The sequence below is a fragment of the Staurois parvus genome, unplaced genomic scaffold (genome assembly GCF_062004578.1).
Source record: "Staurois parvus isolate SC_StPar_1 unplaced genomic scaffold, SC_StPar_1.0 ptg000745l, whole genome shotgun sequence".
NCBI lineage: Eukaryota > Metazoa > Chordata > Amphibia > Anura > Ranidae > Staurois > Staurois parvus.
In genome coordinates, this window is record NW_028318541.1 from 696,039 (window position 1) to 717,820 (window position 21,782).

At 41.5% G+C, this 21,782-nt stretch overlaps 1 protein-coding gene and 1 long non-coding RNA gene across 2 annotated transcripts in view; one reads left to right on the forward strand and one right to left on the reverse strand.

The window, feature by feature from the left end:
- BANP (BTG3 associated nuclear protein) overlaps nucleotides 1-21,782 on the forward strand; it is a 454,339-nt gene that overhangs the window by 123,166 nt on the left and 309,391 nt on the right. Inside the window, exons 5-6 of the mRNA XM_089654123.1 lie at nucleotides 3,073-3,195; nucleotides 4,837-5,015. Of these exons, the coding sequence (XP_089510249.1) occupies nucleotides 3,073-3,195; nucleotides 4,837-5,015 (302 nt within the window). The remainder of the gene's footprint in view (nucleotides 1-3,072; nucleotides 3,196-4,836; nucleotides 5,016-21,782) is intronic.
- The window catches only part of LOC149445178 (uncharacterized), a 112,548-nt gene continuing 92,178 nt past the window's right edge, over nucleotides 1,413-21,782 (reverse strand). Inside the window, exon 2 of the long non-coding RNA XR_016306443.1 lies at nucleotides 1,413-1,589. This is a non-coding gene — a long non-coding RNA (uncharacterized LOC149445178). The remainder of the gene's footprint in view (nucleotides 1,590-21,782) is intronic.

Here is a 21,782-nt window from a genome sequence, read left to right on the forward strand (position 1 = left end):
ATCCATCAGTGTCATTTCAGAGTGTGGCAGAAAGTAGAGTACCTGTTGTCACCAAAAATTTTTTTTCCCACGGCAGGGTGTAGGTCATGAAATACTGAATGATAAAACTCCAGTGGAGAATCCACATGCATATTCGAAGAACTCATGAAGTAGTTTGACAAGAAAAGTTCTCAGCAGCCTTAAAGTGTTACTAAATCCACATCAGTAAAAATAGTCTGTATATGCAGTAAAGCATGCTTGTTATACTCGCTGTGGAACCTAAGGGGTTAATCCTCTGCATTGTGTAAAAAGGCTGTTTGTGATCAGCACAGGGCCAATCAACACTGTCCAGACAGAGGGTCAAGGGTCCTGCAGCCTCATAGGACGGTCAGAGCAGAATGAAAACTCCTCCTACAAGCTTTAACCAGTGCTCAGCTGGACACTAATAGAAGTCCTAAGACTGTTATATACTGCTGTTGAGAAAAGGTATTTAGCAGTTTATATTTACTAAAATAATTGCATTTCCATGTTCTGTGTACTGTGGGAGACCGGATATAGTGAATGCAGGTCCTGGGTATAGTAACACTTGAAGCTGACCATACATTATACAATTTTATTGCTCAATTTCCTTTAGATTGACCTTTATTCTTAGATTTCGTGCAAGGGCCTGCCTGATTGCATACAAATTGAAAGTGTTTAGATCTGACCTCATATTATATGGTATAAATTATATGAATCTAAATGAAAATTGTATAATGTATGGCCAGCCTTAGCTAAGTGGAGAATTCCTCGCTGGGCTGACAGACAGCAGTCTAGACATAGAAGGTGTGACCCAGGATTATTCTACAAAAATGTGAAATTCATTTTTGATTAAAGCAGCACTTGATATCAGGAGATAAACACACCATATGATTTAGTTTTCTTGACAGCAGTAGATAGAATAAGTGGAAAGTCATCGATTATAGAGGCAAATTTTTGTTTGGCTCTTGTACATACAAACTATTGTGCCTTCCAGTTACGGTAACCTTTATTAATGCATATACTGACATTGTTCTCTTTTCTATCTGATGCGCCTTACATCCTCACATCTTCTAGACATTTTACCTTGGCACAAAGAAAATTAAAATCATAAAGTTGTCAAATGAGCAAAGAATCTTTTGTCGATAAAACAGATCTTCAGCTTACCTCTATGGCTTGCCCTAGTGCTTTTTCCACCTTGTATGCCAGAGTTTTTATGTGGAACAGAATACACCATAATACTCTGTGGTGAGGCCTCGGAAACACAAGCCCAACCAGTTTCCCCGTTAAGATGTTTGTTTTGGGGAGGCCTTCGGAGCTTTGGAATATTGGGACTTACGCTAAACTCTCTGCGAAGTGATAAGACAGAGTGTAAAATTCTGGGACTTGACACAACTTGGCTTGAAGCTGACTCGTTGAGATTTTAGGTCATTTATTGCAGAATTGTAAAATTCCATTCAAATGCAGTTAACACAGTGTTGAAGTTGTATCAAGGATATCCAAGTTGAGCATTCCGTAAACCTGTTTTCTTTGGCAGAAGTGGCATGTGACTGGTCTTTTTGGCTTTGATGGAAGGGTTGACTAACATTCACCTTAACAAAAAAAAGGAAAAAAAAGAATATTATGATTGTTTGCTTATATGTCCCTTATGAGTCAGAATAGTGTACTGAGAATTATATTGACAATGCATAGTCTGCATCAATCCAATAGCCTGGGCAAGGTTTGGGACTGTTCAAGAGTGCTTTTTGAAAATGAAAAAGAGCATCCATTACCAGTCCTCTTTATTGCTTATGTATATGTTCTGCCCTCTTGAAAAATCTTTGTCAAGACTGATCTTTTTTATTGACAAGGAGGGGAAATGTAAAAACATGTGCGCTGCTTCAGTACATCAGGCACGTTGCATGAGAAACAGCAATGGTTCAAAGCAACAGGCTTCCAATTCTTTGTTCTTAGCCTTAGCTGGAAAGAGCAGAGTCCCCCCTGCAGTTTACAGTATTTCAGGAGAGGATAGATATGGAAAGGAGCAGAGTCCTGTAGCAGGGCAGAGTATTTCAACAGAGGGGAGTTAGAGGAAGGAGCAGAGTTCTCCAGCAGAGTAGAGAAGAGAGTTAGAGGAAGGAGTAGAGTCCTTCAGCAGAGCAGAATATTTCAGGAGAAGCGAGTTAGAGGAAGAAGTAGAGTTCTTCAGCTTTGCAGAGTATTTCAGCAAAGAAGGGTTATATAGAGGAAGGAACAGAGTCCTCCTGCAGTGCAGAGTATTTTAGGAGAGGTGATTTAAAGGAAGGAGCAGGGTCCCATAGTGCGCACAATTTTTCAGGGGAGAAGAGTTAGAGGTCTGCAAAGTACAACAGGAGAGGAGTATATTAAGAGAGGAGAGTTAGAGGAAAGATTAGCAGTACATAATATTTCAGGAGAGGAGCATTGGATAAGGGAAGGAGGGTAGTCATCCAGCATCGCATAAGGTTTCAGGAGAGGAAGGGGCAGAATCCTCTATCAGTGCAGCATATTGCTGTAGAGGAAAGGAGCAACACTGCAGCAAGGTTAGGCTCCTGCCTAATATGTACACCCTGTTCCAAATTATTATGCAAATGATATTTTTCTCATTTACCTAAATAATTGATGTAAATAACAGTCAGCATAATTCTCATGTTATCAACTATTAAGAGTAAAAATTCAAATTTTATTGAACAAACCTCCTAATGATAACAGCATTTTTTTTAAACATAAAAAACTTACAATGCACTGTTCTAAATTATTCCGCACAGTAAGTTTCAAAACACTTTATAGGTTGTAAAGAACTGAAAATTGTCATTTGTTGTGTTTGCAGCATATTTACTGAAATCAAAAGCTATTTCAATCAAACTTTTAACAACATTTTAACTTTTTATATATTTTTTATAAATATGTATAAAACAATTTCTATATTTTCACACATTATTACAAAAAAGTCACAAATTTATTTTGCACAACTAGCTGTTTCACATAATTTTTCATGATTTTGCTCGCAAGCAGATACATTGGATGTTATGAGAGCAGTGAACCTATAAAATCTTATGTCATTTCTCTTTTTCGTAGTGTTGTTCCTCAGACAACTGTTATCCTGAATAATGAAAGACAGAACTCTGTAGTGGCCAAGCTGCAAGGTCAGGAGGATTCAGTGAACAAGACAACAGAAAGTTTGGAAAATATACTCAACAGGTAATGTATTTGTGTACATTTCAACTGCTAGGTAAAATGGAAATTTAAAGTAAAACTATAGACAAAACTTTTTTTTTTTAATTTTGGACAGAGCATGGGAAGGTTATTACCCCTGTCATATTTTGTTCCGCCATCTGTGTTCCAATGTAGAGATTTCCCTTCACTTCCTGTTCCATAGCCAAACAGGAAGTGAGACGAGATCCTTGCAAATAAAGAGAATTCCTTGGGGTCCCCCAGGGTATCAGAACTAGTTTCCCCATTGGGCGTTTTCCCCTCTGTTACTTTTCTGGGGATTTTCTTTTACTTTCACTTTCAACAATAAGGGTAAACAGGACAAGTAGAGAGGGTTCCTAATGGGGACACAGACAGCAATAAAAACTGTGTTCTAAAAGTGTTCTAATCCCTCTCCACTCTATCCAAAATGGAAAAAAAATACATTTTGCCTTTAGTTATACTTTAAGCTAGCCATAGAGGGATTACAATTTGGCCAGGTTAGCTGGGATGGGTCTAATTTTGATCCATTTATGGCCATTCCCATTCGAGAACAGTCGATTTAAGGACCAACTGCTTTTGCATGGTTTGCTGGAAAATTTTGCTTTGATCAGTGCTGCAGCCAATTGTTTGTAGCACTGATCAGTTTTTTTCTAACGGCAGGAGAGTCCCTGTTGTCAGAATATAATAGCGCAACAGGGAGGATTTCCTCATCCACCTCAAATGTGTGGGGGAGTTGGATTGTTGTTTTTTTTTTTCAGCCAGCTGGCTAATAAAAAAATAAAAAATTAATCTATGGCCAGCTTAAAGCTGAAATGTACAGTGTTTGTGTAGCTGGATTCTAACAGAAAGGAATGTTTGGCCTCTTCGATTTGTTAGTTTAGTTCATAATAGTACAGCTGTAGCCAACTATTGTGTTGAGAGCCTGCATAGAGACCTGTTGGCTAATGTTCATAGTCTGGTTCAGAGGCATGCATGGGTCCTGTTTGCAAACTCAACATACACACTGTAAACTCTATTTCCCTTAATATGGCCTATCTACCCCAAAAAGAAATAAAGACTCAGAATGGCTGGTCTAAAACTAAGTACACACGGGTCGAATATCGGGCGGTACGAACATTTGGCCCGTGTGTACGGCAGCCGGTCTGGCATCTGTCGAAGGGGCATGACCAAAAAAGGTCTGTCGATCAGTGCTCTCAGCAAATGGCAGACAGCACTGACTGGTGTGTTCTTGCTGGGGGGGGGGCGGGGGCCTCCTGTCAGAACACAATAGCACAGTGGGGAATATCACTGTACCTACCACCTCTTGCGTTAGTACAGCAATCTGTCTGGTTTTTTTCTTTCGTTCAGTCCGTTGGTCTGAACAAAAAGTAGTGTGTACGAGGCTTACATCCAATATATATTGTTTGGTGACTATTCAGTGACCAAACAAACCTGGAGAAGTATAGGCCAGGTTGTGAAAATGAAAACGTTTTCTCTAACTCTAGTTTTATTCAAATCTGTACATAGCAGTTTTTGACAGCATTACAAAATATGCTGGTGCTAGATGTTCAAGCAGTGCATATAATTGTAAATTGCAAAGCTTACAGACAGATTAACCATCGTCCCTAATAGAAACCACTGTAATAAACTGCTTGGTTTTAATTGCAGTGCTGTCCCTGGACGAAGACATAACACAATCGTGGTGAAGGTACCAGGCCCAGATGACAGCCACAGCCATGACGATAATGACAGCGGATCGGAAGCCAGTGATACACTGTCCAACTCTGGACACTCTGGAAACTCCAACATGGGGAACAACGTTACCCTGATCACTCTGAACGCTGAAGGTATGTCCAGCATCAGGTGTCCTGTTATACCTGAGGAATGAAAAATGACCTGCCCCAGCCTGGTGCTCAGGTAACCAAAAGTTGACCATATTTTACTTACCCAAAGGGAAAGTATTCATTGGGGCTAAAAGCGGTGTGCTGAGCGCCGGGTCAAAATGTATGTAATGGTTATGACGTGCTAAAATTCTACTAATGGTTTTGGCACACCACAGCTGATTCAGGCTTTTATAGCAGTGCACATTCTGTGCTCCAGAGAAATATGGCATTAACAGCAGAAAAGGAAGAAATTCCCCAGCATTAGTGTGAGGGAAAAAAATGTCCCTGCATTGGTGGTATCAGTGGAAGGAAAAAATTCCCCTCTGTTGGTAGTGTAACTGGAAGGAAAAAAAAACCCCTGTGTTAGTGGTGTCACTGGAAGGAAAAAATGCCCCTGCATTGGTGGTATCACAGTAAGGAAAAATTGGCTTCATGTCTATGGCGTCATCATAACAAAGACTTGTCCCTGCATTGGTGGTGTTGCTCTCTTCTATCCATAGTAGACTGGTATTGGAGGGAGGAAAGAGCCTGTGACAGCTATCAAGGCCTCCTACTACTTCATGTTACAATGCCATCACTCCTGTTATTCAGGTAGCTGGAAAATGGAGGGGTTGCAAGCTCACAGTGTTCCTCCGCTCTTAAATTGCACCCAGGGCATCTGCCCTTCATTTCCCATTTCTCCCAGTCCCCTTGTCCTGGCCATGCTTACCTGCTTCTGTTCTGTTATTTAGCATCTGTCTAGATCAGTCCAGTTTAGACCGTCACAGTGGATAAAAGTTCAGTTGCAGATTCGACTTCCTAGAGAAATTTCAGTTGGCCTGTATGCTCCTCAGTGCCCAGCCCCTCTCCGCATCCTCTGCACCAATAGGAGAAGAGGGGAGAGAGGCTGGATCTGCTCTGCCTCCCCCTGTGCCTACCCACACTCCAGTCCATGCAGCTTCTTAGAAGAGGATGTGTGGGTGCGAAATTGTACACAGAGCAGCTGACAGCTCTGAAGCTTCTGACTGAGCATGTGAGTCCGACCTCCCTCCCAATCCCTCCCCTCCCAATCCCTCCCAATCCCTCCCCTCCCAATCCTTCCCCTCCCAATCCCTCCCTCCCCTCCCAATCCCTCCCTTCCCTTCCCTCCCCTCCCCTCCCAATCCCTCCCTTCCCTCCCCTCCCCTTCCCTCCCCTCCCCTCCCTCCCTTTCTCCCCCCCCTCCCTTTCTCCCCCCTCCCTCCCTCCCCCCTCCCTCCCCCCTCCCTCCCTTTCTCCCCCCTCCCTCCCTTTCTCCCCCCCTCTCTTCCTTCCACCCCTCCCTTCCTCCCACCCCTTCTTCCCCCCACCCCTTCTTCCCCCCCCTCCCTTCCTCCCTCCCTACTTCTACCCACCCTTCCCTTCCTTCCACCCACCCCCGCCTTTCTTCCTTCCATCCACCCCTCCCTTCCTCCGTCCCTCCACCCACCCCTCCCTGCCTTTGTCCCTCCACCCACCCCTCCCTGCTGCTCACCCCACCTTATTTCCACTCGCCCAATGTGAGCGGGTTAGTGGAAATTTTGAGGGCTGGTGTATACATTGTTACATTGGACCCATTTAGACCAATGTAGCTATGTATTAAATATCCATACCTGGAATTCATCTTTAGCCCTACTCCATCCAAAATGGGGAAAGAAAAACATCAAAAACATTTTGACTTTAGATATACTTTAATGACTTATCATTTGTTCCAATGAGCGTGTACATTAACACCTCTCTGTGCCAAAAAGAAGTGAAGTCATTAGTTTGTAATGAATCAAAGGTCTATGCTCTTGTATATTTTGATTCAACAAAAGAAAAATTGGCTTTCCTGCTATGTGTAGGTGACAAGCCTACTTGAAAACTGTCCTTGTTGTGTCACACATTAATCCCAGACATCTTGCATTGTGTCCAGTTGTGCTGGTTCCAAAGCCTTGTGTTTGTATGGTAAAGCTGTGGGTGCAAGTCTTGTAATTGCAGAGAAGTTTTATGTTGTCGGAGGTAGTGCCAGGCCCTTTTCCTTCATTGCATGTGGCGATTCCAAACCACAGCTGGCCGTTGTGCATTCAAGCATGGTTTCTGTCATGGGAGAAAAGATTGTGAAGTATGACTGATTGGCCTTGGGCTGCTGCAAGTACATTGTAAACATGGCAGCTCATTCAGCGCTTTCTGTCTCTGTACGGGTTCATGTTGAATATACACTTAAATGCCTGAAAGTTTATACCTATTGGCTGGGAGTATGAATGCGTATGATGGTTACTGGAAGCCTTAGACAGCAGGCCCAGGGGTTGGCTGCATCGCTAATCATGCCAAGTCATTGGCACATGTTACTCTTTAAAAAAACACTTTAATTGGCAATGATCCGTTTTTCTCCAAGCAGGAAATTCACATTGGGACTTTGTTCTTGTTTGCAGATATGTCAGCTGCTTACTGGTTTTAATTCATTTTTTTAATGGAAAAGTGTGAGAAATAGCTGAGAGTTACAACTCTTCTTTTGAAAAAATTGACACTTTCCTTAGCAGAGCGTTGGTGCTTCCTTTTTTTTTCCACATATTTATAAATATTTTTTGCTTTTTTTCTAACTATATTTATGGCTGAAAAATGTTTCTAAGAAAAAAAAATTCACTTGCCAAACTTGTGTGTTTTCTCTTCAAACAAAACTTGTTATGGAAAGCACATTTCTAGCTTCATAACCTACCTTCTCCAAACAGGATTCAGGTGATTGCTTTTTGCCAATAATCTCCACAACTGGAAAACATTATTTATCCCTGGTGGCACTTACCATGACCAAGAGTTGGTGAGAAAGTGAGTTCTGAACTGTATCTTCCAGCATCCTTGATGACTTCGCTGCATTACTTTTTCTCTTCTGAAACTCCCACAATCATCGTGACTTCAACATCCCTGTAAATCTTAATACTCCTTCTACTTCTAAACTCCTAAGCCTAAACCACTTCTTTTGACCTAAACAATGGACACATGCTTCTACTCACTCCAACGGTAACTACCTCGACCTTTTATTCTCCTACCTTTGCACTCCCTGCAACCTCACCAACTTTCCTTTTCCTCTCTCTGATCACTGCCTTATTAGCATCATTCTCTCCTTGGCTTCCTCCTCCTTGTCTTCCAGCTACCTAACAGTTTTTCGTAGAAACCTTTGCTACCTTAATCTCTCTTCTTTTTTCGGCAACAGGTTGTCTCTATGACAAAATCTCAGCCCTATCCTGCCCCAACCTGGCCACTTCAGTCTACAACAGTTCACTGTCATCCACCATGGACACAGTGGCCTCTACCGCTACAGCTCTGGCAAACAGACAATACCAGATGCCTCAAAAAACGTAACCGCACTCTGGAGTGTTTATGGCGTAAGACTAAGACCCAGCAAGACTTCAACCAATATAAATCTGCCCTTCAAAAATACAGCTCCTGTCTCCACACTGCCAAATAGACCTATTTTATCACTCTCATTAACACCCTCTCACGAAACTACCCGTCAACTCTTTTCTACCTTTAACTCTCTACATCGTCCTTCTTTACCTCCACCCACTGACTCACTCATTGCCCAGGAGATCGCTAATCACTTCAAAAATAAGATTGATATAATTTCTGATGAGATCTCTACTGTGCACATATCTCCCTCACCCTACATAATCTATACTATAATCTATACCTCACCTGCACAATCTATACTTCCCTTGTGTAACCCAGCTACTATAGAGGAGGTTGGTAAACTTTTTTCTAAAGCCCACCTAACCACCTGTCCCTTGGACCCTGTTCCCTCGCACATACTATGGTCACCCTCTGGCTCGATCCTTCACTCTTTAACTCATATCTTCAATCTCTCCCTTTCTACTAGCATCTTCCTCAACTCTCTAAAACATGTGCTAGTCACCCCCATACTTAAAAAGGCCTAAATGGACCCCACCAATCTTAGCAACCTAAGACCCATCTCCTTACTCCCTTTTGCCTCCAAACTCCTTGAACGTCTAGTCTACAACCGGCTGAGCTGCCACCTTATTGAGAATAACCTTCTTGATCCCCTTCAGTCTGGATTTCGCCCACAACACTCCACAGAAACTGCTCTCCTAAAACTCTCAAACGACTTGCTAACCACTAAAACTAATGGTCACTATTCTGTACTCTTACTCTTGGACTTCTCCGTTGCCTTTGACACAGTTGACCACCCCCTCCTCCTCAAAAAACTCTATTTACTTGGTCTCTGTGACTGTACTCTCCGTTGGTTCGAATCTTGCATATTTCACCACACCTTCAGTGTCACAACTCTACCTCCTCCTCTCCTACTCCTTTTACTGTCTGGGTCCCCCAAGGTTTTGTCCTTGAACCTCTCCTATTCTCGATCTACACCTCTTCCTTGGGTCAGCTGATAGCTTCCTATGGTTTCCAATACCATTTCTATGCTGATGACACAAATCTATCTTTTTACTCCTCAACCAACCCCATCAGTTCCCTCACGTATCACCAATTTACTAACAGACATATCAGACTGGATGTCACACCACTTCCTAAAACTCAATCTATCCAAAACTGAGCTCATATATTTCCTCCCCCATGTGCCTCTTCCCCTGATTTCTCAATCAGGACCAATAGCACCACTATCGACCCATCCCTGCATGCCAGGGTGCTAGGGGTAACTCTGGATTCTGAACTATCCTTTCAGGCCCACATCCAATCCCTGTCCAAATCATGCTGCCTCAACCTCTGCAAAATCTCCAGAATACGCTCCTTTTTAACCAGTGATACCACAAAGCTCCTAATTCACTCCTTGGTTATTTATCTCCTTGACTACTGCAACTCCCTCCTCTTTGGCTCACCTTTACATAGGCTATCCCCCCTCCAGTCCATCATGAATACTGCTGCCAGGCACATCCATCTTACCAACCGTTCAGTGTCTGCTACCCCTCTCTGTCAATCCCTCCACTGGCTTCCACTTGTCCAACGAATAAAATTTAAAATACTAACAACTTACAAAGCCATCCACAACTCTGCTCCCAGCTACATCACCAACCTGGTCTCAAAATATCTACCAAACAGCTCTCTTTGATTCTCCCAAGACCTTCTGCTCTCTAGTTCCCGTGCTCCCCTCCTCCCATGCTCACCTCCAGAACTTCCCCCTAGCTTTTCCCATCCTATGGAACTCCCTACCCCAATCTGTCTGACTATCTCCTAATCTATCCACCTTTAGACGATCCCTGAAAACTGTTCTCTTTAAAGAAGCCTATCCTGCTTCTAACTAGTAAACTGCCTTTTATTTCCTCCATCAGCTCATCCCCCCACAGCTATTACCTTTTGTATCACTCTCCCCTTCCTCCTAGATTGTAAGCTCTAACAAGCCAGGTCCGCTGTTTCCTCATGTACCAAATTGTATTGTAACTGTTATGTCTACCTTCATTTTGTAAAGCGCTGCGCAAGCTGTTGGCGCGATATAAATCCTATATTATATATAACCTTTTTGTGATATATTACAATAAAATAAACTAAATTAAAACATAAAGTGTTCAAATAAAAATCACAAAAATCCATATTGTGATTTTTATTTGAACACTTTATGTTTTGATTTAGTTTATTTTATTGTAATATATCACAAAAAGGTTATATATAATATTGCACTTTCTAGGGAGGAGGTATGACTTTTTGAGGGGTGTAAAGGAGAAGGGTATACATTTATTCAACTATATAAATCCTGTATTATAATAATAATATCATCTCTTTTCCAGCAGTACAAATGAGACCAGAAGTCATAAGTTTTTTCATAAATCTCCAAGCTCTTATCTCAGTCCGATCTGTCCTTGAAAATACCTTTTGTATTAGGTATAGCTCCTTGTGAACCATTCATATTTTCTGGTTTCAGTCACATTAGGAAAAGAAAAGTGTTACGTATTGGAATCTTTTAACAGTGCTATGATTTATACTTTCTTGAAATCCTCCCTATAGGAGACTTGGCAGGCATGGCATGTGAAGGTGTTCTCTACAGAAATGAGACTAGCTGGTCCTGTTGCAGGATGGATTTGTTTTAAGTATGAATAACTTCAAACCTTTTTTTTTTTGTTTTGAATAGATTGGAGAGGGATTTGAACACTTGCCAAATTTGTATTGCTGCCTGCAGTTAGGGAGATTCACTCTCTCAATTGTCCCATTTTACTTTTATCACTGAAAGTGAAAGAAAATTGCAAATGTTAGGGTTTGTCACCAGAATAGAATTAGAGGGGGGGATCTTCAGTGGGGACAACAAGACATTCCCTCACCATGGAGGAATTTCCTCCCACTTCCTGTTTTGTGTATGGGACAAGAAGTGAAGAGAAATCTCCTCATAAAGACACACATGATAAAAAAAGACAGGTGTTATAACCCCATAAGTTTTGCCTTTAGTTCTACTTTAAGTTGCATCTTTGCAGTTGCAGAGTCGGTGCCGGTCGTTGTACTGAAGCCAGGCGAGCCTTGCCTCCGCATAACTTGTGGTGAAGCACAAGTTCCAGTGCTCTGGGCCTTTTCCATTTAGATGAGCCTTTGAAGTTTTCTAAAGATTGTTTCAATAAGGCATGGGAAATTCCAGTTACTCTGAACAAGCCCTTGTCATTCGCAGGCCTGTTGATGCCCAGCGCACAGATCTTCCCAGAGTTTGTTGTTCTTTGGGAGCCATGTCAGAGGCTGAGTGATGTTCTCATTGAGAAAACAGCTTCTCTCTTTGTTTTCCTTTCACGAAGAAAGCACGATCTTTTAGGGGGCTCAAAAAGGCCAGACATTTGATTGTTTGTTCGGGAAGTGTAAAATCAGTGTTATTAATAATCTTCTAAAGTCTCTTATCATCTTAATCACTGTTTCTATACTTGCAAGTGTGATAGTAACACAGAAAGTTGATTTTATGAAAGGATAGCTGACAGGATGTGACAGCTAATTTGTTCTTTTTTTTTGGCCCTCTAACAAGGATTATGACTATTTTGAAAGTCTCCTCTACACTTGTCATTCACTGACCCATGGTGGCTAGAAACAGCTCAGTTATACGCTAATTTCTTTATCTTGAGCACTGGTTAAGGGTAATTGAGCTGTTTTTGCTCTCCTAGGTGGTAATACAGAGCGGTTAGGGCAGGCTAAGATGCTTCCTTCACTTCTCTTGAGAAGAAGGACCAATGTACTTTAGTCTAAATCAGTTGTCTCTGAACTGTGGTCTCAAGGCCAGATGTGGCCCTTTGCTTGTCTTTATTCAGCCCTTGGAGCACTATTCCCCTCACTGACACTAAGGATGGGGCCCTATTCCCTCCCACTGACAACAGTGATGGGGCACTATTCCTTCCACTGACAAAAACAATGGGTCACCATTCCTGCCACTAACACCAATGATGGGGCACTGTTCTTTCCCCCTAAAACCAAAGATGGGCCACCATTCCTTCCACTAGTAACAAAGATGGGAAATTGTTTATTCCCACTGATTACATGACATTTTCTACTCCCACTGGCCACAGTCTGGCCCCCCTAAAACCTGAAGGACAGTAAGGTGGTCCTTTGTTTAGGTCTAAACCTTTGTCCACATTGGGCAAGGATTGCAGCAGGTCCTGATGCTTTTGGCACTGAGCAAGTTTAAATAGGCAGCTCATATGACTGGTCGCCTCTATTGTATGGAGATCCTTTTTCGGTTATTGTTATGATGTAAGTTTCCTAAAATCACAGCATGACCTCATCAGTTTGTCTGATGGCAGACTTTACTAATCCTTTCTATGTGACCTTTCAATTAGTCTTTGTATACTGAACACATTACTGTATGTTGACAAGGCTCTCCAAATGTTTGTTTTTTGGTAACATAAAACAGTTGACTTCAAAAGACTACATGGCTATAAGATACAGTTAACTGTACCCTAATGGTACTAGAGATTCCGTTTGCATTTTCTGCAATACATAATAATGCATTTACTGTAAAGTTTCTTTTAAATGTCTTCAAATACAGTGAATGTCTGTAACGTGCAAGACCATAATGTTACACTTGTATAAACATCTATTTTAGCTGCAGAATTTATGATAAAAAGGTTGTTTTTATTTTCTCATTGCTGTCTTTTGAAGTTTCTAAATGGGTAAAAGCCATTGTTTGTTCCACACCATTGGCATTGTCCATAATTTAGTGTGATTACTGGAGGCATATGGAGGAGAGACAGTCATTCTGTACCTCTCATGAACCAAAAGGTGGAAGCTGTGCGATCAATTTAGATTTGGCAGAAGAAAGGTACGCATGAATGGAGTCATTCGCAGCAGATGAACAACACAAAAAACCTCCAGCACTCAGTCCTGCCAACCAGCAAAGAGAAGCTAAAACCAGTTCTGCTTTTAACATACAAGTTAAAACAAGGGTCTTGATTGCACACAATTGCACATATTCAACTGCCACATCAAAGCATAATATTTGGCAGTCTGATAGACAGTCATTGTCCTATATCCATCAGGAACATTTAGGTTCTGCATTGTAGCATCAGCAGAAGACTGACATTTTACAGGTTAGGTGGATATCTCTCCATCCACAGTTGTCATGGAGAGATTTGGCCATTGACCCATTTTCCCAATGTGTATGTCCATTATTCAGTGCATGCTGGTGTGCATGTGAGGTATTTATAGTCACTGCAAGCCTGTCACCACAGTTAAATCGATAACTGGAGTAGACTTTTCAGCCTGTCCAGTTTGGAGTCGGCTGATCTAGCCGCACGGTAGTAGTATTACACGATCTTTTATATTGTATTGTATGATGGGCTCTTCCGTGCATCGTTGCACCATAAAAAGACAGGTGTGGATAATAGCGTTCCAGCATACTGTACCAACCATTGTCTTGCTACGCATATTTGGCCATATCGTTGCTCAACAGCTATATATAGCAACCGTTTGGCCATAACTGCTGCATGACACACTTGAGTTGAGGTTTGATTAACTTTAAAGTGGTTTTGTAGGGTGAATATCAATAGCTCGCTAAGAGTCAACATGTATGTACATCCTTTGTCAACTTTTTCAACACAGAGTAACCCTTGAAATAACTTTCCGGTCTTAGGAAACCCCCTGCTAAACATGATACAGTAGTGTGATGGTAAGTGCAAAGAATTCTCCTTACAATTGTAGACATCGGGAAGGATTACATCAATGGTGTCAGTGGGAACCCTGGTTGAGAAACCCTGTGTATATAGCTATGCCTTCTTATCTCAATATTGTCCACCCCAATTCTTTTGGACAGTAATCACAGGGTTTTAATCCTGACTTACTGGTTCTTATAGTGATATGGTGTAACTGGCGAAAAATAAGGTTAAGGTGTACATCTGGGGAAAAAAAAAAACATGGCACATCTCATTGCAAACGGGAAATTAGAAGCTTCCTGGATGTCTGGCAGGTTCACGGGTATTTTTCTGTTCTTGCAGCTTTAGGGATTATACGTGCAGAAATGTGCATATACTTCAGAAATGTTCTGGAAATATTTTTCCTTTTACCCAGATATGCACTTTAAGGCTACAGAAGACACTGAGAGTCGCACAGAGGGCAGCAATGACTTGATCTAAGGTTAGGCTACATGTAAGCTGTTCATTCACTATCTAGGTCTCAATCAGTCTGTTACATGGCTAGGATGAATAGCTGATGAATATTTTTTGTCTTTCAGGGATTGTTTGTGCTTCCTGTTTGTTCCTGGCATTTTTCTTAATTTTACTGTCAGAAACAAACAAAATAACTTTCCCAACACACCCCATTATATAAAGCTTTCAGTTTTATGACTCGCTCCCTCATTAACCATATTTTGTGTAATTGTCTCAGGCTGCACTCTCGCCTTGGTTTGTGAAAAGGAAGTTTTCAATGCAAAAAAAAATATTTGGTGGGTCTGTTCTGTGTGCATGGTTACTTGGCACACTGTCCAGCTAGAACAGATGTTTCTGGCCTTTTATGTGCTTGGTTCATATGTAAATGTGGAGAAAAACTGCCAATCCATTAATTTTTCTTGAGACTATAACAATCGCCAATGAAATATTTGCGACTTATGAAGATTTTGAGCAGTTACTCCTGTCCCACCCCGGTAATTAAGTGAGCCTCTGATCATCTCTTCTTAAAAAAACGAGAACTGCCTGCTGTAGTCAAGAAAGAGCTAAAAGTCGAGCTTGGTTAAAGGTTTATACACATAAGTCTGAATTCTTCACCATTCAGCGAAAATGCACCAACTGTGCATAGGGCTATTGATTTTCAACGCTGTATTTTAAGACCATGATGCCCCAAAGCCTCCACCTCTTCTGTAACCATTCCTGTTACAATTGAACCCTAATCAATAAGCTCAACATACCCTAAAATAATACGATAGTGCTCTAAATAGTTGCTGCTAAAACATTGTTAGTGACTTCACAACACCTGTACCAAAATGAATTACCATATAGTGTAGCGCAACAAACTAATATCTCTTATAAAAATCAAGCAAAAACAATAGTTAAAGTCCCATGAAAAAGTCTCTTATAACACCACTATGCAATGTGTATAAAATCTTCTCTCTTCTTCAGTGCCAACCTTGCCACCACCGTCAGGTGAAAAACCTGCTCACCTCACTTTATGACCTCATCAATAGGTCATTATGCACTCAACATGCGGACACACTTGTGTACACCCTCTGTGGTCTCCCTCTAGCTCCTCTCCTGGCACCACCACATTATACACTCCTCCAGCTGACACTCTCATATAATATGTATTATGGAAAACATAAAAGTAGAACCATAGTGCTCTCTATTTCTGGAATGATTTATTAATACCCAGATTAAAAACACAACATGTATTAAACAAGCCAGCATATAATGTATATATCGTTAGATGGCTCACCACCCCAATCTTCTGTATGGTCATCAATTCAAGACGTCTAGGGCTCAGCTCCTTCCACCTATACGTGTTACGCCCCAGATTCAGGCTTCCTCAGTAGACCACAGAGAGGGTATGTACAAGCGTGTCCATTTTTATATGAGATATTCATTACTATTACATGATTATTGGCATATGGTGCATTTTTATTTTGTGGTAACCCTGTCACATTCAACTACAGCTTTTTATGTTAGTAGGCATTGGGTTATCTCCACCTATTTTTGGGCCCCCAAAGTTTCAACCAGGCCATAAGTCACTACCTTTTTCTATGGTAGACCTGCAAAGGTCAGCTTCACATAGGCAACGTCTCATAGGAAGATGAGATGGTGACACCTAGTCTTTAGAAATATTACTCTACTCGCAAATAGCCACTTTTATAAAGAACAGGCTCACAAATCCACCACTCACCTGGTTTCTATGACCACATGTGAAGCCGCGTGCAGGTCCAAGGAAGCAGTGTAATGTTGGCTATCTGTTATATACAGTGGGGAAAATAATTTTTTGATTCCCTGTAGATTTTGTAAGTTTGCCCACTTACAAAGAAATGGTTAGCACTGGAAGTACTAGGGTCGTTGGTTCGAATCCCCAACCACAGCCCCACCTGCCTGGAGTTTGCATGTTCTCCCTGTGCCTGCGTGGGTTTCCTCTGGGTACTCAGTTTTCCTCCCACACTCCAAAGACCTGCCGTTAGGTTAACTGGCTCCTGTCTAAATTGTCCCTAGTATGTGTATGTATGACTGTGAGTTAGGGACCTTAGATTGTACGCCCCTTGAGGGTTGGGACTGATGTGAATGCACAATATATATGTAAAGCGCTGCATAAAATTGACTGTGCTATAACTGTAATAAATAAAATGAAAATAATTGATAGAGACAGAATATCAACCAAAATTCCAGAAAAAAACACGATACGAATGTTATAAATTGAGTTGCAGTTTAGTGAGTAAAATAAGTATGTGATCCCCTACCAACCAAAACCATAATTCTGGCTCCCACAGACTGAGGCTGTTAAACTGCAGTGACCCAGTTGGGCACTTTTTATGTGAGTGTAGCTTATTTTATAATACATATTGGTGGATGCAAGGTCATTGTGCATTCTTTCTGGATTTTTGGAGGATACGCTGTATAAAGAATAGGCAGATCGATCTGGATTAGATTGTGGAGGAGATTGGAGGTTGGAGAGAAAAAGGAAATCATACCTACCCAGGTTATAAGGGTAAAGCGCTACTTGACCTAAATACATATAGGTCAAATACAGGAGGTGAGAGTATATATGTGTATTGGTGGAGGAGGAATATACAACATGGCAGCAAGTTGCACAAATATTTATGAGAATATATTGATTTTTTAAACAAGGAGGACTTTGCACAATTTCTAAGGACTTGAACAGTCATTTGGGAGTGAAATATTGCAAGATGGCTAAACTGTATATGTGATATCTGCACATTGGTTGTAACATGCATATATATATATATACACAGTCAGGTCCATAAATATTGGGACATCGACACAATTCTAAAATTTTTGGCTCTATACACCACCACAATGGATTTGAAATGAAACGAACAAGATGTGCTTTAACTGCAGACTGTCAGCTTTAATTTGAGGGTATTTACAGTTGCAAGAAAAAGTATGTGAACCCCTTGGGATTACGTGGAGTTTTGCATGAACTGGGCATAAAATATGCTCTGAACGTCATCTAAGTCACAACAATAGAAGAACAAAGTCTGCTGAACATAATACTACACAAACATTAGATGTTGCCATGGTTTATTTGCACATAAGATGTAAACATTCACAGTGCAGGGAGGAAAAAGTATGTGAACCTTTGGACTTAATAACTGCTTGACCCTCCTTTGGCAGCAATAACTTTAACCAAACGTTCCCTGTAGTTGCAGATCAGACCTGCACAACGATCTGGAGTAATTGTGGACCACTCCTCTTCACAAAACTTTCAGTGTAGCAATATTCTTGGGATGTCTGGTGTGAATCGCTCTCTTAAGGTCATGCCACAGCATTTCAATTGGGTTGAGGTCAGGACTCTGACTGGGCCACTCCAGAAGGCGTATTCTGTGCTGTTGCAGCCATTGTTTTGTTGAATTACTTGTATGCTTTGGGTCATTGTCCTGTTGCATCACCCATCCTCTGCGGAGCTTCAGTTGGCGGACAGATGGTCGTACGTTTTCCTGCAAAATGTCTTGATAAACCCTGGAATTCATTTTCCCATCAATGACAACAATCCGTCCAGGCCCTGAGGCAGCAAAGCAGCCCCAAACCATGATGCTCCCTCCGCCATGTTTTACAGTGGGGATGAGGTTTTGATGATGGTGTGCTGTGCCTTTTTTTCTCCACACATAGTGTTGTGTGTTCTTCCCAAACAACTCAATCTTGGTTTCATCTGTCCACAGTATATTTTGCCAGTAGTGCTGTGGAACATCCAGGTGCTCTTTTGCAAACTTCAAACGTGCTGCAATATTCTTTTTGGACAGCAATGGCTTCCTCCGTGGTGTCCTCCCATGTACTCCATTCTTGTTTAATGTTTTTCTTATTGTAGATGTGTCAACAAAAATGTTAGCAGGTGCCAGAGATTTCTGTAGGTCTTTAGCTGACACTCTGGGATTCTTCTTTACCTCATGCAGCATTCTGCGCTGTGCTCTTGCAGTCATTTTTACAGGACGACCACGCCTAGGGAGAGTAGCAACAGTGCTAAACTTTCTCCATTTGTTGACAGTCTGTCTTACCATGGACACATGAACATCAAGGCTTTTGGAGATACTTTTGTAACCCTTTCCAGCTTCATGCAAGTCAACAATTCTTGATCGCAGGTCTTCTGAGAGCTCTTTTCTGCGAGGCATGGTTCACATCAGACAGTGCTTCTTGAAACCAGTAAACCCAAAACAGGTGTGTGTTTTTTAAGGGCAGGACAGCTGTCAGCAACACATCCAATATCATCACACTGATTGGAGTCAAGGTTGGCTCACTCCTGGCTCCAATTAGCTCTGGGAGAAGTCATTAAGCTAGGGCCTCACATATTTTTCCTCCCTGCACTGTGAATGTTTACATGTTATGTGCAATTAAACCATGGCAACATCTAATGTTTGTGTAGTATTATGTTCAGCAGACTGTGTTCTTCTATTGTTATGACTTAGATGACGTGCAGAGCACATTTTATGCCCAATTCATGCAAAACTCCACGTAATCCCAAGGGGTTCACATACTTTTTCTTGCAACTGTACATCCAAATCAGGTGAACGGTGTAGGAATTACAACAGTTTGCATATGTGCCTCCCACTTGTTAAGGGACCAAAAGTAATGGGACAATTGGCTTCTCAGCTGTTCCATGGCCAGGTGTGTGTTATTCCCTCATTATCCCAATTATAATGAGCAGATAAAAGGTCCAGAGTTCATTTCAAGTGTGCTATTTGCATTTGGAATCTGTTGCTGTCAACTCTCAAGATGAGATCCAAAGAGCTGTCACTATCAGTGAAGCAAGCCATCATTAGGCTGAAAAAACTAAACAAACCCATCAGAGAGATTAGGCGTGGCCAAAACAACTGTTTGGAACATTCTTAAAAAGAAGGAACGCACCGGTGAGCTCAGCAACACCAAAAGACCCAGAAGACCACGGAAAACAACTGTGGTGGATGACCGAAGAATTCTTTCCCTGGTGAAGAAAACACCCTTCACAACAGTTGGCCAGATCAAGAACACTCTCCAGGAGGTAGGTGTATGTGTGTCAAAGTCAACAATCAAGAGAAGACTTCACCAGAGTGAATACAGAGGGTTCACCACAAGATGGAAACCATTGGTGAGCCTCAAAAACAGGAAGGCCAGATTAGAGTTTGCAAAACGACATCTAAAAAAGCCTTCACAGTTCTGGAACAACATCCTATGGACAGATGAGACCGAGATCAACTTGTACCAGAGTGATGGGAAGAGAAGAGTATGGAGAAGGAAAGGAACTGCTCATGATCCTAAGCATACCACCTCATCAGTGAAGCATGGTGGTGGTAGTGTCATGGCGTGGGCATGTATGGCTGCCAATGGAACTGGTTCTCTCGTATTTATTGATGATGTGACTGCTGACAAAAGCAGCAGGATGAATTCTGAAGTGTTTCGGGAATATTATCTGCTCATATTCAGCCAAATGCTTCACAACTCATTGGACGCTTCACAGTGCAGATGGACAATGACCCAAAGCATACTGCAAAAGCAACCAAAGAGTTTTTTAAGGGAAAGAAGTGGAATGTTATGCAATGGCCAAGTCAATCACCTGACCTGAATCCGATTGAGCATGCATTTCACTTGCTGAAGACAAAACTGAAGGGAAAATGCCCCAAGAACAAGCAGGAACTGAAGACAGTTGCAGTAGAGGCCTGGCAGAGCATCACCAGGGATGAAACCCAGCATATGGTGATGTCTATGCGTTCCAGACTTCAGGCTGTAATTGACTGCAAAGGATTTGCAACCAAGTATTAAAAAGTGAAAGTTTGATTTATGATTATTATTCTGTCCCATTACTTTTGGTCCCTTAGCAAGTGGGAGGCACATATGCAAACTGTTGTAATTACTACACCGTTCACCTGATTTGGACGTAAATACCCTCAAATTAAAGCTGACAGTTATAGGTTAAAGCACATCTTGTTCCTTTCATTTCAAATCCATTGTGGTGGTGTATAGAGCCAAAAATGTTAGAATTGTGTCGATGTCCCAATATTTATGGACCTGAGTGTGTATATATCCTAGATTGTAAGCTCGAAAGAGCAGGGCCCTCAATCCCCTCATGTTTTGCATTTTATTAGTATTGTTCTGTCACATGTTCTGTCCCCCCTTGTAATGTACAGCGCTGAGCGAACTATTGGCACTTTATAAATACTGTATAATAATAATATAATAATATATATATATATATATATATATATATATACATATACATATACATATACACACACTTTTTTGGGACATGAGCATCTCTTTTAGTAGTCTTTGCGGTTCCACAAGTGAGAATAATTCACACTCCTACCTCTTTACTGATCCAGATGTACTTATTTTGTGTCATCTTGGACCTGTCTATTATGATTGTGCTTTCCTCCTCTTCCTATACAGTAGCTGACTAATTGATCCCCACTCCTGCTGCTTCAGATGTGCATGCAACACAGCTTGAGCGGGCCGTCCTCCAACTATAAGAGATTTAACGTGCCACCACTCATAGGATCCCGCAGTAACTCGTCTCCGGGACATGTGTCTGCTCTATTACATCATGGAAGAGTACAGCATAGAGAACAGCGTTTTTTTAGGTTTATGGAGCTCGGAGGACATTCCTTGAACAAACTATTTAACAGACTGTATGATTACTCCACTGTCCCCCTACGGCTTTTTTATGAGTACAGTTGTTTCTAAGCTGCTGCAAACAGGTGCTAAATGAAGATTATTGCTGCCAGTTATAAGTCGTGATTAATGAGAGTTGTCAGGAGATGCAGCAACAATAAAAGGGAATAAGCAGCTTTTTTATTCCTGTCAGATCCTTTCAATTTGGCTTTGCCTAGAACCGAATACTGTCCTGGGCCATATTTTCAGTTATTTGCCAGTGCAATGTGTAGTCTAGTGTACGCCCTCAAGTGACTGACATCACCTTAATTCCTTATATTTATCAGATCCTGCTCGAGGTCAGTGGTGTGCACGCATAGCTAAATAGTCCCATGTGTATCTCTTTCAACTTTATGTTTAAATAGGAAATTGGTCTAATTGAAAGTCAGGATATTGTTTTAAAATGAGGATCTCTTGATGTGCCCAAATGAACACGTTTACCTCCTTTTCTTTCAATGGAAAATAAGCTAATTTTCAGGATCCTTAAGTGATGATTGCTTCCTTA